Raw genomic sequence first — 18,096 nt, 5'->3', positions numbered from 1 at the left:
CCTCTGAAGATGGCTCCTTCTCTCTAGCAGCATTTGGCACTCTCGATTCCACAGGACAACTCCAGATAGAAGCGAGGAGACAAGACAGAACAAACCCACTGCTGACACCTCACTGAGAGAGAGACTGCTCTCTCACCAAGTTCTTGCCCATGCGCATCAAAAACTAATAATAAATAAGACAAAAACTCTGAAGACTTTTTAGCCAAGATTTATGTACCCAGATGACTTGGGTTCAAATAGTGTCAAGCAACGTCGCAAGGAGTAGATTCTGTATTTCTCTTTCTTGCAGGCACTGGGGTGTTTTTGAAATTACAGGAACTCACTAGAAGTGGACAGAAGTGCCAAAGAGGTGGGTTCTGGGCAGTGGTCTCAGGGCAGCCCCCTCCAACCTCTTACTGAAATATCTGAAGGCATAAAGCCTTAAGTCATTATAGCGATAGAAGTTTAAAACAGCAAGAAACCATTCAGAACTATTTTGTAGCTAAATAATGGAAATAGTCATATCATATTATCAAAATATTATCAGTATTGCTTAAAAATATCTGGAGGGACACATGCTATACACCTGCCAGACCATCTGTCATTCATAGAATGTTATAGTTTCTAAAGTTTACTGACAATGATTTTGACATATGGTACTTATTCTATAGGCAAATATATCTATTTTTCCATGTTACATCTCCTCATCTTTCCCTATTTAAAGGTTACAATATATTATAATTTCTTTTTAATAGGACTGACATTTGGTTTATCAGTAAGGTGAGATTCCAATATGTTTTTTTCCTTGTAAGAGATTTCTTGGCATTCACAAATCTAACATAAATGCCTTTTAGGCTTTGGCCACTGACATAAGAAACTAACTTGAAGCAATTATCAAAACTTGATTCACCATCAGAGGTTAACCAAGGTCTTGATGTTGTCAAAGAAGTCAAGAGCCAGGACTAGAGGGACTTAACTGCTTTTGTTGTGAAATGACCTCTAGGCCCCCAGAACTAGCCCAGCATTCCCAAGCATCCCCATCCCCAGAATCGATTTTAGGCGTGGCCAAGGGAGGGCGGCAAGGCCCTCCCCAAGGGCACAGGGGCCATGGTGACCGACGGACTTTCCAGAAAGGTGAACGAAGGCAGATAATCAAGGGACTCGCCTGCTGGGATGGTGGGTCTCCACAACCCCTCCCCTGGAGTCCAGAATTGCTGTAAAGAAGTCATCAGGTCCCCTTCTTCCTGTTGGACGTTACGGTCACGGTTACTCTCGTGCTGAACACCGAGTTGTAGGACGCACGGATAATCTGTCTTTTCATTAGCTGCCAAGCCACAAAGAGCCACTTCTGGACTTTATGGAGAAGACTGTGTTATCCAGAGATCCTGGACTGTGGCCAGAGGCCGTGCACCTGCGGGGTTCTCTCCGTGTACACACGTTTGATGGGCAGGAAGAGCAGAGCAGGGATATCTGGTGACCAGAGGGGCAGCTGCGGCAAAGACTGCTGGCTGGCGGTCATCAGCTTTCTTCTTCCTGGGCGTACCCCTGGCCCGCGTTTCCCGGCCTTTGCAAGTAGGTAGAGCCAAGCAACTGGTTTTCATCAACAGAATGTACCCAGAGGCGGTACCACATTTGGATGGAGGCAGTCAAGAGCCAGGGTGCCTTCTCCAGGCTGTCACTCTGGTAACAAAGTGCTTAATAGCTCACAACTATTTTTAATGAATTTAATACAGTTGTAATAAGGACATTACACCAATATCTAACAGGCTGGTACAGAAGTAACTGATAAGTGTTTGAAAAAGAATGACCTACTTACTCCTCTGAGTGTAAGTACAAATCAGCTTAAATATACGACATGGAACGTAGAAAAGGCAAAACAGGAACAGACCCACAATAAGGGTGCTGTGCAAACCCACATGAATGAAGAAATAACTGGACACAGCTGAGGTATCTGAAAGATTCAGTCTATATAAAGCATAAAATGTCTAAGTACTTCAACTACAATTGCTAGAGTAAATTTCCTGCATCACGTAACTGAGTAAAGAGGAGCCTGAGCACCTGGCACGTGAAAAGCTGCCTCGCTCATTTCCGTCATGCACGTGTTGGGCATCCATGCACTGTCCCGGGTGCCAGACGAATGCAACTGACATCGCTACCCTCAATCTACAAATGGGACAGGAATGGGGACAAGTAACTACAGCCAATACATGATGCAATTATGTCCAGAGGTGGAACAACAGAAGGCCTGGCCAACTCTGTTCAGAAATCAGGGTAAAGAAAGGCTCAAGATATATCCGGAAAGACGGCGGGAGTCTACGAGGAAGGGCATTCCAGAGAAAGTGGAGAGTGAATTAAATGTGAACAATGATGGTGATTGAAGTAAAACTATGACAGAATCACACAAACGTTTGAGCTGCTGTCCTTTTCTTGCCACGTGTTCCTGTCATCACCCTGCTTGGTTAATGGTCATGGCCTCACTCAGTCAGTCAGTCCTGAGAGCCCCTGGATCCAGAAGTCAGCTGGGTCTCCTGCAAGGTCGTTCAGCGTCAGCACTGTTGACGTTCTGATGGTTCTTTGCTGGTGAGGTCATTCTGGGTGTTGCGGGGTGTTCAGTCACATCCGGGGCCTCTATCCACCAGATGCCATTAGCTTCCCCCAAGCCCCAAAATGTCTCCAGACATTGCCCAAAGCCCCCAGGGTGGGGTCCACAGTGGACCAGACCCCTGTTCTCCTTCATGAGGTAACCGTGTTATTTCCGGCGCCTCTTCTTCCCTCCCCATAACAGGTGACACCAGTGGTCCTTTCGGGGGCACTGCCCGACACCCCTTCCCACCCCTGCACAAGGCTGCATAAGGGGAGACGCCTCCTAACACTCCAAACCAACCCACCGTCTGCACACAGCTCAGGCCCCCACTCCTGCACACTGCATTTCAGGCCTTAATCTGATTTCACCCTTGCCTTTCACCCTTGCCTCCCCATCCACCCTACTTTTCAGCTGCACAGACTCACAAGAAGCCCTTGAATTTTCATATACATGTTTAGTCATCGTTCGATGTCCAGTTGAGAAGCCTTCTCCAGCACAGGCCTCACTGTTCTTAATCATCCCCTCTTTAAAGTACACACAGCACTATCTGTGTTCCTTAAACGCATCTAACACACCACTGTCATTGTCTATGTGCCTGGGGTCACTCCGTGGTGGCCCTGAGGATGCTAAGCAGAACTGTCCAATGGCCACAGCTGCTGGGCTCTGAACACCATCGGAGTGTCTGTGCCTCAAGCACCAGTCCCAGTCAGTCCCCGAGTGCGGTGAGGATGCTAGGGGTACACTCATTCTCGGGGCGCACGGGACTCTGCCTCCCAAACTTGACTTGAGGCGGCCTGTGCTGAACCTCCCTGGACTGCCCGGCAGATGGCTGAGCTGCCAACATGCTCACCCTCTCTGTTCAGAGGCCACTGCTTGCTCCCCCCTTATGTCCTCTAACACACACACTTCTCCAGAATAAAATCCTTGCACACTTAATCCCATCTTGCTGTCTGTTCCTCAGAGTACCTCGATTAACACTAGAACGTTAAAAGTAGAAGAAGAAGAAATTTTCCCTGTGTTGACTGAATACTTGACTGAGTACATGACAATTAATAAAGGTCCTTGTCAATTTTTCCAAGAAACAGAAATCACTATAGAATGGCCTATGTAAAGATCTGAGACCGTATTAGTTGGGGCACATAGGAAGTTTAGAAAATAAAAGTTTCTGCAGAACAGACAAAAACCAGTAAAGACCCTTACAGGAAATAACTGTATGGAAACTGTCTGAACAAGTTATCAGAGGAGCTCAGGAATCAGAGCATTAGGGCCTGGCATGTGGTAGAACGGTTCATATGAGAAACTTAAAAAAAGAAAAACACCCAGAGCCACTGCAGGCTGCTCCAGGAGGGTACTGCACAAGCCAGATGCAAGGTCTGGCTTCATGACATCTGGGAAGTGTTTCTTTCGACCAAAAAGACTGCATTGCTTCAAATCCCACCAAGAAATAGTGAAGTTAACAGTCTCGGTGGTCAGGTCAGTCCCTGAGGGCCTCTGGCAACAGGGAACCCACCAGGTAACACGAGAAGAGGGCCAGGAGAGGCCCAGGGATGTTGGGAAGAGCCTCCCCCACACACTATCCTGACAAGCACATGCCAAAATTCCAACTTATTAAATACTGACCCCTCGTTAGACAAGAGTATCACCATGAGGTGATATGACCATGGGAACAAAGTTTAGGATCAGCTATAGGGATGATGAGGATAAATTCTGTGAGAATCTGACAATGGACTAAGACCAGGGCGACGAATCGCTCTATTACTTACCAGTAATTTTACAGTTCAGCTCCATTTTCATACCTACTATAGATTTTATGAGAAGAAAATTATAAAGAAGCAAAGGTCCCAAAATCCAAAGTAATACACATGAAACAAGAACATTTCTGGCAGACTTAGCATCTTCTGGGTCCTGGGCCCAAAGCATGTAAGAAGGCTAAACACTACCAGTCATGCTTCAGTGACTGAGTGAAGGGAAAGCATGTAAATGCCAAGACTCCTAGAAGTGGGAGCAAAATTAACCATATAGAAATTAAAAGAAAACAGTTCACATGTTGGGAGTTAATGCAACACTTGCAAGTAAATGGAATCAATAAATACGCTGGGGTGTCAGTTTTTTAAACATGGTTGTACGTACAGGGATATTTTGAAAGTGTATTTCAATCCCTTCCTCTGAAAGTCCCAGCAGAGTAAGGAAGGGTGGAGGCTACCCGAGGCGGGACGGTGGGAGGAAAGCAGCCGACTAAGTGGGATGCGAAAGGGGAGGCAGCGGGTTCCAGCAGAAAAGGATGATGGAGGCGCGGCAAGCCGGGTAGGACACGCGTGCTGCCCTCACCGGGAGCTAAGGCCCTCGGGGCACAAGGCCCGCTGCAGAGTTTAAGGGGACAGCGGGGGGAGTGCTTTGGCATGCCGTGAGAGCCAGGGAAGGGGGCCCACCAGGGTTTCCCACACACACAGACCCCGAATTAGAGGTGTGGTGGAGTCTGACAAAGCAGGGAACCAAGCCTCCTCGACTTTCAAGTCATGGAGGGTTTCAGACCCTTAGAGGGGTCTGGGAAAGTGCCGAGAGCATCACCGCGCCCCCTCACGCAGGGGGTACGGCAGCAGGGGCTGTGACCCTGTGTCTGAGGGCCGCACAACGCTCCCGCCAGATGAGAGGTGCGACTGGTGTTGCAGCCAGAACTGAGGTGCGCAGCACCAGCGAGAGCCCAGGAGGGGATGGGTCAGTGAGCCCCAAGAGGGCAAAGAGAGGTCACATGTTCTCAGACCCAAATGCAGCTGCTGGTGCCAGAAAGAGGCCAAGAGCCGAAGGCACAAGGGCCATCAGAGACTAGAGGAGCTAGAGGACAGCACCGCGTCCCACCTTCCTCCCAAGCCACGCAAGGACCTCAGAACACCCCACGGCCTCACACACGGTCCCTCCTCATCAACGGTCAATGTGGGTTTGAATCCAGCAACATACAAAGGAACGTGCATCAGCAGAAAAAGGGAGGAAATCACACGCTTATTTCAAAGATTCAGAAAAAGCATTTGATTAAGCAAAACATCCATTAACAATAAAAAGCAAAACTAAAAGGGCAACTAGGAAAAAAAGAGAATTTCCCTAAGTTCTAAAGACTTGCTCCAAAAGCCTTGAGTAACCCTCAGCCTTAGTGCTTGATGGGCTGACTGGTCAAAGCTAGAGCATCCTGCTGCACATGCAAATAAAGATAAACTGGGCGGCAAGCAGGGGTAGGGCCAGCAGGTTGGGGCTGACTCCCCAAGCGTTGTGTTAAGGGTGACCTGCAAACAGCTCAGATGGCCCAGGTCATGGGCACAGTAATTTTACCCAGATCGAAAGTCTAATCTGAGACTACAAAGAATCTATGACAAAGGGACACCAAAACCTACCAGAAGCTTTGCCATTTGATGAAACTGTTATTCTAAAGTTAGTGAGAGAGTCAGGGTAGAAATAAAATACACAGTCATAAACACATAGATAACATTTTAGTGTTAACTCAACAGTGAGAACAGATGTCACTAATATCATGAGTAATTCAGACTTAATCAGTCCCGATCACACTTAAAGATTTTTAGATTCTGGCCGTCTTTTGTATTACTAGAAATTTTCTACCTCTACAGTGACTGATATCAACACAGCTTCACAGATAAAAAGAGAAGATATAACTGAGTTACCTGTGTATGAAAGTAAATTTTGAAATGTGAAACTAGTCTATCAAAAGCAAAGTGCATATGTAAGTCAGATTAATAACAACTTAGGCAACTACAAGTTCAATGGTGATAGGAGAGGAACTGTTGACACAAACATTTACAACTCTCTTCTGATTTCAAAATAGAGCTATTAATAATTTGAATCGCACCATTATGAATCCACATGAGCAGAAAAATCACCGCAAAGCACGCTTCTCATGCGGAATGTTTTTCCATGCCATAAAACACTAAGTCCAAGAAACACTGACCATGACAAATTTGCTGCAGTAAATCTAGAATTTTCTAAACATTTTGAAACCTTCTAGAAAAAAGTATTTCTTTCCTTTGATGTACATGTGGCTGTGTAAACATTAGTGTTTCTGCACTCTGATGTTGCAAGCATTTTACATTTACCCACAGCAGAAAGGAAGGAAATTCTCCAAGGCATTCCGTGTAAATACAGCTCCAAATAGCATGAAAAAGAGCAAGACGACTTCCCAAATTTACTTAGTAATCACACCCAGAAAGGCATCTTACATCAATTCACCTGAGAGGAAGTATTCCATTTGGCCTGTTAGCAATGTTTTAATTTAATCAAAGAACAAACAGTATGGATGTGCCGAAATTTTGTACTCAAAACCTTCAATACTTGGGAAGAATGCTAGAATCCCATGAGCAAATTGCTAGTTGTTACTTCTTGAACACGAATTTATCAGAAGAGTTAGTGAAATAATAAGCTCTTACCTGTCTTAAGAAAAGACCCTTAACCTGGGGTTCTATGAACTTGCACAGGAAAGTGTAACCTATTAATTTTCACTGACCTTGGATACTTAACATTTCCTTCAGTTACAACTAGTCATGGACAAGGCGACTTTGTTACCAATAAAATGAACCCTTCCCATCGCATTAGAGTTGCTGTACCACCTGGATTGTTCATACTCGTTATCACAACAGTACAAGTAGACGCCCCCCGCCATAGATTGTTTTCAATGAATCAATCAAGTGCAAGCTGTAATACTCCGAATATTTGGTCACTCTTAGTATTTTGAGGGAAACAAGTAACGTGTATGCTTTTTATCCATCTTACCTTTGGGGTTTCCACCCATTCATGGTTTTCCACCGGTTACTCTGTATTCAAGGGACCCCACCTGGTAGGCGCCGAACAGCGGCTGGAACGGCCGCGGCTGGGGAAGGGCCTGCCCCCCGCCCCGCAGGGCCTCCCGGGGCCACCAGGCTCCCCCCTAGGGTCCGCCCGGCAGGCGGGCTCCTGGCGCCTGGGCCCCCCACCCCCGCCCGGCCCCGGGGCGCGCGGAGCTCACCAGGCCCCCGCAGAGGCTGAAGACGGCCGTGCGCGCCCGCTGCGCGTTCACCCGGCCGCGGTAGAAGCAGTGGCGCAGGTCCGCGGGCGCCTCCCGGCGCTGCTCCGGCCGGGGCGCGGGGCCGCCCAGGTGCACCTCCGCGTAGCCGGCGGCCAGGAAGGCGGCGTCGGCGCGCAGGTCGAGCTGGAAGAGCTGCCCGTAGGCGCGGAGGCGGTAGTGGGTCCTGCGCGGCGGCGGCTCCGGCGCCTCGGGGCTGCGCCTCCTGCGGCTGAAGTGGCGGCCCTGCGGGAACACTTCGCCCAGCTCGGTGACCCGCGCGGGGATCACCACCTCGTAGGACGCCAGGGTCCGCACCAGCGCTTCTGCAACGAACCGCACGGCCCTGAGCCCTCGCGCCGCCGCCGCCCCCGCCAGGGCCCCGCAGGTCCCGGAGCCGGCGAGCGCGCACGCCCCGCTGCCCACCGCGCGGCCGGCCCCGCCTCCGGGGCAGACCCGGTGCCGCGGCCACTCGGGGGCCTCACCTTGCCGCGGGTGGAGGCGGGCTTCCCAGGACCGGGTGACGACGAGCGCGAGCTGGCAGAGCAGCCCCGGGAGCCACTCGGCCGCCCGCATGGCTCCCCGCGGGGCCCGCCTCGCCGCGCCCGCCCGCCGCCTCAGCAGCACGGGGAGCCGCGGCCCAGGGCCGGCCCGTCGCGCCGCGCCGCCGGCCTGCGCCCCCCCAGCCGCCGTCTCATCGCACGAGCCCGCGGCCGCCGGACGCCTCCTGCGCGGGCCCCGCTCCGCGCGAGCAAACGCCCGGCCCGGCAGGACGGGGCCGGCGAGCCGCCCGGGTCCCGGGGAGCCCCGCCCAGCTCCGTCCCGCCCCGCGGCGACGGCCAATCGGCAGCAGGCGCGGCCCGGTCCGGCCCCAGCGCGCAGTGCGGTCCCCGCGCTCGGGCGGCGCGGCCACGTGGTGCGGCCCGCGGCCCCCGCTGGGCAGCCGCCAGCGTCCGAGGGAAAGTTCGTGCGCGTTTGCGCCCCGGGCGTTCGGGGGCAACTCCGGCGAGAGGAGTCAGGCGAGGCGGCAGAGGAGGCCGCCCACGGGGCTGAAGGGCGCGGCCTCGCTGCGAGGCCCGGGCGTCGCGGGCGCTGGGTGCATTGGGTGCGGAGGGGAAGCTGGGGCTCAGGCAGGTGTCTAAAAGAAATCCTGGACGGCAGGGAGCTCAGAGTTCCAGTGACCCACTGTGAGAGTCATTCAGGGCCCCCTAAAATTACAGAAACGTCAACGCCGCCAAAGCTGGATCGGCCCCTGCCTGTGGGACAGTATTTTCATGGCACTTCTCTGCTGGTTTCAGAGTATTCGTGTCCTTCGTTGGTAATACCCAAGGACGCGGATTCCGCGTGTCACCTGGTGTCTGTTGAACGGATAAACCTCAGCAGCCACAGGAGGCACTCATCATTTAGAAGAATTGGGTTTGGCAGGGAACCCCACAGATGCTTCTCCATTCTTAATTAGAAATGACCAATTGCTTAGTAGACACCCTTTATATATTGTAGCAGGTTCGAGGTATCCATCATTGTAATTAAAACAGTACAAGCTGTGATCATTGTATCACAGTTTTAAAAGCATTGTTATTTCCAGGGATGCAGAAAAGAAATTCCTCTGCCTTAGCACGTACTACACTGAACTGTGATTTTCTATTACTTGCCTGCATTCAACACCAGATTGGGTCATGTGAGCAGGGACTGTGGACAGGCTGTTGGAGGCAGTATCCCCAGAACCAAATGCTATGTCCCCATGGAATAGAAATAAATATTCAGTACCTTAATATAGGTACTATTACTGAAATTTATATAACCTAGGAGAATTAGGCAAATTATCAGCCAATCTTTTTTCTTTGTCTTTTAATTAGGATAGTTATACAATTTACATTTAATATAATAATGTTTATATTCAAGTCTATCATCTTGCTATGTTCTATGTTTCCTGTTCTATTTGTTTCTTTTTTCTTTTTCTGCCTTCTTATGAATTAGCTTATCTGAATGTGTTTTATCATTCCATTTAATGTCTTTTGTTAGTATAATTCTCTTCTGTTACTTAGGTGGTTACCCTGTGATTTATAGTATACATCCTTAACTCACCTTTGCCTCCCCTCAAGTGACAGTGTGCCAATTCAATTTCTTCCCTCCCAACTTTGGGCTACTGTTGTCTTCATACATTCAACTTTTGCATGTAAGTCCCATTTTGCATTGCTGTTATTTTTATTTAAACAGTTATTTCCATCTGATATCATTTTCTTTCTGCCTGAAAGGCTTCCTTTAACATTTCTTGTAGTGCAGGTCTACTGGTTATGATCTTTCAACTTTTGTATGTTTTTAAAAGCCTTTACTTAACCTTTATTTTTGAAATCTCTATTTTCCCCGGGTATAGAACTCTAGGATGAAAGGATTTTTTTCTTTTAATACTTGAAAGATGTTGATCTCTCTTCTTGCTTTAATTTTTTCTATCAACAAATCTGTCTTTACCTTCTGTACATAGGGTATCTTCTAGTTGGGGCTGCTTTGAAGATTTTCTCTCCATCACCAGTTTTGTGCAATTTATTTATGATGTACCTTGATGTGGTTTTTTCATATTTCTTGTGCTTGGAGTTCATTGACTTTTGGGGGACTGTGAGTTTATTACTTTCATCAAATTTGCAAAATGTGAGGCCCTTATTTCTCAAATACAGCTTTTGTGACCTTGCTCTCCTTCAAGGACTCGAGTTGTACGTGCATGACGCCATATCAAGTCGCCCCACAGCTCTCTGAAGATCTGTTAATTTTTTTCCAGTTCTTCCTGTGTTTCATTGTGTATAATTTTAATTGCTATCTGAAAATTCACTAACGTTTTCTTTTGTAGTGTCTACTTTGCCATTAACTTATTCAATGTATCTTTTATCTCTCATACTGTAGTTTTTATCTTTAGAACTTGAGTTTGACTTTTTTTTTATCTTACATGGCTCTCCTTAACTTTTTGAACATATGGAGTGCAGTTACGATAATTCTTTTGATGTCCATTCTAACATACGAGTAGGTTCTTGGCCAGTTTTGATTAATTGAATTTTTTTACCCTCAATATTGGTCATACTTTCTTGCTTCTTTGCCAGATAATTTTTGATTGGATGTCACATATGTGAATTTTGCCTGGGGGGGTGCTGGATATATTTGTTTTCCTATAAATCACCTTGAGCTTTGCTCTGGGTGGGATACAATTAGGTTGCTTGAAAACAGATCCTTTCTGATCTTGTGTTTAAAATGTATTAAGCCAGAATGAAGCATTGCTCAGCCCAGGGATAACCATGTCCCACTACTAAAGCAGACCCTTTGTGCACTTTCCCAATGTTCATGATCAGTTTTTCCAGCCTGGTTAGTGGAAACAGTATTCCTATAAGAGCCAGGGACACTGTTACTTCTAATCCTATGGGTTGGTTATTTCCTATTTTGTGGAATTTCTTCACTTGTATGAACACTATTTATAAAGACCAACATATTTCATATTGTTTGAGTATGGTGAGAAATCAACTTAAAAGTGAATATTGCTGGATATGTCAAATCCCTGGAAACTGCTTTTGTAAAAGTGGGGTAACTCTCCAGCCAGACTGTCTTTCAAGTACAGACTACAGACAGTTTTGAATATGCAGTAACTCAGAGAATATTTTCTGTAGGCCAAAATGCAGTGAGCAAAGTGGTACATGAGTGAAGGCAAACTTCGAATGACTTTAACTTAAAGGTAAGACCAAAACAAATGTTGAGTTAAGTAACAGAATGCAAATTTTATAGCCTAAAATGAGAAGCTATAAATGTATGGCAGTCATAAATATATGTAACTACATAGCATAGCAACCACCTCCATGTAGCAGAAATTGTATTAGAAGGAGATATGGGAAGAATAGTTTAGTGCAGGAGTTTTTAATTCATATCTGTCAGCTTATGACAGAGTAAAAGGCCAAGAACATTAGCGAGAATATAGAAGACCTAAATAACATTTAATACAATAGTTGTATCTTGAAAATATAACTGTGTGTTTGTGTAACACTCATAAATTCCAGAATGTAGTTTAGACAGCATTCTCTCATCACAGTCTAATAAAACTAAAAAATAATGAAAGTAGAAAAACTAAAGGTTCTTTCAGAGGAAATTTTAAAACAATTCTGGAGTCAAATAGAAATGTAAACATATTGGTAAATTGTTTTAGAAAATCAGTAATAAAAAGATACATATCTGAACATGAGGTAGAAATACAGCAGGACTCAGAAGAATGTTTATAACCTTGAATTTTAGATCACTTTAAAAAAAACAAAAAATTAATTCAACAAATAATTCAAATATTGGTTTAAAATATTTTAAGCAAAAGAAAGAATAAAGATACAAGCAGATGATGGACAGTGACTATATAATGGGGTGTGTGGTGGGGACTTGATAATGGGGGAAATCTAGTAACCACAATGTTGCTCATGTGATTATGTATTAATAGTACCAAAATAAAATAAAAAGATATAAGCAGAAGTGAAAGAGTGAACTCTAGTCCTTCTAATGACACTAAAGATTAAGTGTTTGACTGACTTCAGTGAGAAATTTGCCACAGGAGAAGGAAAACTCATAAGTCTACTTAGTAAGTTAACCAATAATATGTGAAACTTAAAATAAGAAGGTATTCACATTATCCCAGCGACAACTTGTTTTAAATTTGTTTTGTTATGTGTCATGGATGATGAGGGTGAGTTTCTACCAAAAAGAAATAGACATGTTATTCTCAATTTATATAATTGAGAAGAATAAAAAAACATAACAGTTCCACTAAGTAATAAAATTAACAAATAATAACAAATGCATTATGTATAAAGATTCAAACCACAGTGTCTGTGATGGTAATTTTGAATGGTAGATCATAAGTAATATCTATTCTCCATTTTTCTCTACAATAAACTTGTATTTCTTAAGTAGTAATGAGTAAAATGTGATTCCCTACCTCACAACATACCCAAAAATCAATTACAGATGAAGATCTAAATGTGAAAGATAAAGCAATAGAGCTTTTAAAGGAAACATAGGATAATGTATTTTTGACCCTGAAGTAGACAAAACCTTCTTTAAAAGAATTCAGGTGTCAACCAAAAATTATAAACTGGATTGTAATAAAATTAAGAACTTCTGTTCATCAAAAGACACTATTAAAAAAGTAAAGAATATGGAAGAAATTATTTGCAATTCACATATATATGACAAAGGACTAGTTTCTAAATAGATACAGGTAAGAATGAGACTTGGAATTCTGGTAAAATTAAGAACTTCTAGTCAAGACCATATTAAGAGGGTGGAAGATGTGGGGGAAAGTACTTGTAACACATTTATCTGACAAAAATTGGTATCCTGAATATATTAGAAAAACCTCTGTCAGATCAGAAAAAGAGAGACAACCAAATAAAAAATAGCCATAAGACTTAAAAATACATTTGATAAAAGAGAATATCAAAATAGCCAACATAAGAAAATATGGTCAACATCATTAGTCATCAAGGAAATGCAAATAAAAGGACACAGCGAGAAACTACCACACACCCACAAAATGGAAAAACTTAAAGACAGAAAATACCAAGTGGCGACAAGGACTTGGTGCAGCTGAAGCTCTCGGACACACTGCTGGTTGAGATACAAACTGCTTCAATTGCTCTGCAAACTGCTGGACATATGCATCATGTAGATACATATCTTCACAAGAAATGCAGCCATACGTTTGGGAAGAGACAAGTATAATAATGTTCACAGAAGCACTATTTTTGTAATTGCCAAAAACTAGAAACTAGGCCACAGCCAGTGAACAGAACAGCACCTCAACAGGTTACAGTCGATGCCCACAGTGGAATTCCACACAGGACGAGAACGTGTAAGCCACACTACATGCAACAACACAAACAAACCTCACAGAAATACTGTTTAGAGAAAGACCCAGAGCCCCACACACAAAAGAGTACTTGCTGCATGATTCAATCTACATGTGATACACAAAACCAGGCAAAATTACTCAATGCCATTGAAAGTAAAGCTAGTGCCTGACCCTGGGGGTGGAGAGAACAGAGACTGGAGCAATGGTGAATGGGCCTCTAAGATTAATGGTAAGATTCGGATCTGGGCTCCAGTTGTACAGGTGGGTTTGGTTTGTGAAAGTTCATACATCTGCATGCTTATGATATGTAATTTCATACATTGATATGTATTGTTTTTCTGTGTATGTGTGCATCTAATACTACAATAAACATTTTTTAACTAAAATGTGTTACTATGAAAACAACCCACTATTTACTATATGGAAAAAGTTTAAAAGAACTCAGGTAATTAAATATTAAAATAATTGGGGTAAATATTTTCAGACATAATTTGATCTAATAACCAGAACCCTTAACTAGAATCTCATGAATGAAAAATATCAGGAAAATTCTGACAAAAAAAATCTTCCATGGCTATTTGTCAGTTACTTAACCACATATTCAATCTTTCTGTTCAAATAAAAGAGGAGAGGTGTACTTTTCCTCCAGAAGACATATCTGTATTTGCTAAATTAATATACATCGCTAACAACATGATTCTTAACTCACGCACTAGAAAAAGGCGAGAAGGCAGGAGGGAAAAAGAGGAAACCTAGCAACTTTCTCTTGATTTTGAAGGATTCATGAGTAATTCACTGGTGGTCTTTAAGTTACTTAATGCTAAGTTTACCAAAGAAGATTTGAAATCCTGCTCTCCCAATCATCATTGTATATCCTGTCTTTTTTATCTTTTTTATTGCATATTAAGGTCCATAGCCTGTTGTACAAATATTATAGGATTGCTTGATACAAGTATTTTTCTGATGCAGTGGATTCATGCTAAGTACATCAATTGACTTCTTACACAGAGTAATGTCAATATTCCATGAAATAAAATATAACTGGAAGAGTCAAATGCTTTAAAAGGGAATAAGTTTTCCTAAACAATTACATAATTCCTTCTGTTTAAAAGTCTTTATATTGAAATTCTGCAAAGAATAATGAACTGATTTGTCTTGGTCCTGAAAATTGGTCTTCCAGTCAAATATACTTGAAAACAAGTCCTTTTTGTTTTGGTTTGGTGTTTATAGAAATGTAGTTGGTAAAAGACACTACACTGGTTCAGGTGTGCAGCATAACCAACAATGGTCTGTCCCCACTACCAAAGGCTCACAGTGAACGTAGTTACCACCTGTTACCTCACAAAGATATTGCGATAATATTGGCTGTATTCCCTTTGCTGTGATTTCATTCCCATGACTAATTTATTTTATAATTGGAATTTTATACCTCTTTATCCCCTTCACCTATTTCAAGTTCTTGACGATTTATGGTCTAAGATCCATGTAGATAAAATGCTTCATTCTAGACAAAGTATTTAATAAGTAACATATCCTACACTTCATTTTGCTAATGAGTCAAAACTCTAGAAATCTATTAGAGATAGAAGAGGTCAAAAGAATTATGACCACTAAGACTTTTTTAAAACTCTATACAAAGACAAAGATATGCTATATTTAGGATAAACAAAAATTTCTTTTAAGGAGGTATTAACTGAAAATGAACACTGTGGCATTTAACCAGTAGAGGGTCTTTTTTGCCAGGAAAAAAAAAATGGCAGCAGACCAGAGAACACAAAAGCCAGTGTTGAAGTTTATGCCAGTGATGTGACTGAATGCCAAATACGGTGGCATACCACCAGGACGAGGTGAACTAAGGCAAAGAGCCTGCAGCAAGCCGATGAAGGAAAGGGCCGCTCCATTCCAAGGACAGAAGAAGGGCGTTCTCTCCCCCCTCCAGCCTGAATCACAAACGCTGGAAGCAGTGGGAGGAGCTAATAGTACAGCCCTGCCAGCTGGGAGGTGCCTGAAAATCCATCAGACTGCCGTGCTGATGGGTGAACAGTTTGAATGTAGGACTCTAGCGGTGCGTTTGCAAAGAGCAGGAGGGCAGCCAATGGCTTCACTCGGGGAAATCTGACACCAAGCAAAGTTCATCCAGGCCTTTCATTCCAATACACATTACCACATTTTTCAAAAATTGGAGCCATTTATTTTATAAAAATGTGGACTGGTTTTAGTAATACTAAAGGACATTGTTACACCTAAGAAAAATAAGTCAAATCTCATAGTCTTTTGAGGTTTCAGTGTGTTTTCTTACCTATGAAATGCAAAGAGTAGACTGGTTACCTTCTGTGACTATTTACAAGCCTAATAATTCATTTCTCTCTAATTTTATGATTTGAGGTAAAGTATAAAATACACAAGACACACGAAGGAATGGAAGAGGTAGTGGGCTGAAGGTCAATATGAATATCGGGTCTTCATCACAGAGGGAAGGCAGCAAAAATGGATGTTGCACTTTGTGATATATTACAGGGCCTTGAAGGAATTCCTTATTCTTGAATGAAGCGAAATGGTGGGAATCAAAAGCTGAAATCAGCATTTTGGCATCCAAAGGAGGTCCATGAAACTCAAATGAATTACATGTAGTCAACCAAGATTCACAAACAAGCTAGAGAGAAAAGTATGCACATTGCATGACTTATTTTGAGATGTTCTGTAGAAATAAAATTTGTGCACACTGACTTGCTTAGTTCCATCCTTTCACACTGTGCACAGATACAGAAAATGATTCTATTAACTATTCAGGTGATAAAAACTAAAGTGAACTCTTAACAGATATGCAGGGTATCCACTTTTTTATATCACACACTTAACAAACAGACCAAAAATATATTCCACATAAAGGTGCGTCCTTTTAACAGAAAACTAAAATAAGAAAGAGACTTTATGAAGTAAGTGTAATTCTATAGTATTTTCCAATTGTTTGCTTCCTCCTAATTTTGTTTTACAAGGGCAGAAAAATGGCACAAGTGTATGTTTCAGAGCCGGAGTATGAGCCATGTAAACAAATCACTTTACCTATTTAATTGCCACATTGTTAACCCATTGCCCAACCTGCATACTCATACACCAGACCTGCTCCCAGCTGAGTGGTGAATGTGCTCTGAACTCAAACACACCTCAAGGCCTCCACTGAAGACCTTAGATATTTTGCTAGTGACTTTAAGAGAAATTCTAAAAGAAAAATCTTAATCTGTTTAAGAAGAAGTTATGGTCCTGTGGATAAAGTGAAGGTTCCGATGGCCGGGATCCTCACCTGACCCTAAACTACTTGATAATGTAACTGGCCTGCTGCTGGGCTACTGCTTCCAGGCCCTTAGGCAATGAGCTGTTATTGACTGAGTCACTATATAAAGTACTCTGCCCAGTGCTCTGGGGGTAGGCAGAGACGAAGGAGGATTGCAGACCTGCAGACTGCTGGGTGCAGACATAATTCCATTGCTCGACCTACCGCCCGGAGAACAAGCTGGGTAATAAACCCTTTCACCCCAAGAACGTTCTATTGTCATTCCTCGGTCTCACTGAATCCACAGTGAACTTGCCCGGGGCTGAAACCCACTGGCAAGACAGGTCTCTGTCCCATTGTACAGTAAAAATGCAGTCTACTGTTTTGTTGAATTAGTATTACATATGAAAACATTCTTACTTTTGGAACTATGAGCATTACCTATCTATATCATAATCTGCTTGACCAGAAGTATTCAATGTATATAATTAAAAGATAGAACCATCTTCTGCTGACATGGCTAATTAAGTGAACTCTATTGAATTACTTTGAAAATGAATGCATCTGCCACAGGAATGCCTAGTACAGTCTCTTCACTCACGTGGCTTTGGAGAAACACAGGAAGCGCTATTAGCACCTTCCCTTCCCTTTGGGTGGAGCTGAGACTATGCACAAAGGCTGTGCTACCCAAGTAGAAATGTTCCTGAGATGCGGACAATAAATTACCCTATAACATCATTTTTTTCTCCATTCTTCTAGAAGAAAACAAAGACTCTAACATGTACAGAGCTTGTGCCATATGGACTTGGAAATTTTGAAAATACCTAGATCCCCATTTCCTTGAATAAATATGATATAAAGAATGGTGGGCTAAATGATCCATTTAGACAATAGTTTTCCAGGATCTGGATTAGAACATAGAGCCTTTCAATGTGTGTTAGCTTTTCTTCCCTGTGCTCTCATTTAATGCAGCTCTGGTGACGGTAGGAGGGGAAGGAGGCGAGCTTAAGCTAGGTGCCAAATCCCCGTGGAAACCACATCTGCGGCCAATCAGTGAGCACTGGTGGACGAGTCTGCAATTGTGTCTACACAGCCCCACGTGGGGGCTTGTTTGAATCCCCATATCTCTTACTGTGTCTCTATTTTGATTTAATGCAATAGAGGGCTTTCCAGAGTACTCCCTAGGTGCTGTGTAACCACAGATCCCCACCAGCCTCTTCTCTCACAACCTGAACCCCGAATCTCTCAAAGCATACTAGGGACATCTATCATCCGTTTCTCCTTTCTCTGCCCCTCTCCATATCCTTTCCTCTCTTTCGAATATAGGAACAAGAACAGAGACATGGCCACCTTGGCGA

The 18,096-nt window shown here is 43.7% G+C and overlaps 1 protein-coding gene across 6 annotated transcripts in view; it reads right to left on the bottom strand.

Annotated features, from left to right (window-relative positions):
- The window catches only part of ADAMTS20 (ADAM metallopeptidase with thrombospondin type 1 motif 20), a 133,792-nt gene extending 125,404 nt beyond the window's left edge, over positions 1-8,388 (bottom strand). For all 6 annotated transcript variants that reach the window (XM_073222332.1, XM_073222336.1, XM_073222335.1 and 3 more), the window contains exons 1-2: positions 8,087-8,388; positions 7,566-7,927 (exon numbers count right to left, since the gene is read on the bottom strand). In XM_073222332.1, the coding sequence (XP_073078433.1) occupies positions 7,566-7,927; positions 8,087-8,177 (453 nt within the window). In that variant the 5' untranslated portion in view covers positions 8,178-8,388. The remainder of the gene's footprint in view (positions 1-7,565; positions 7,928-8,086) is intronic.
- Between the last annotated feature and the right edge of the window lie 9,708 nt (positions 8,389-18,096).

This window comes from Manis javanica, chromosome 15 (genome assembly GCF_040802235.1).
Source record: "Manis javanica isolate MJ-LG chromosome 15, MJ_LKY, whole genome shotgun sequence".
NCBI classification, from domain to species: Eukaryota; Metazoa; Chordata; class Mammalia; order Pholidota; family Manidae; genus Manis; species Manis javanica.
This window is presented reverse-complemented; position numbering and strand designations above follow the sequence as displayed.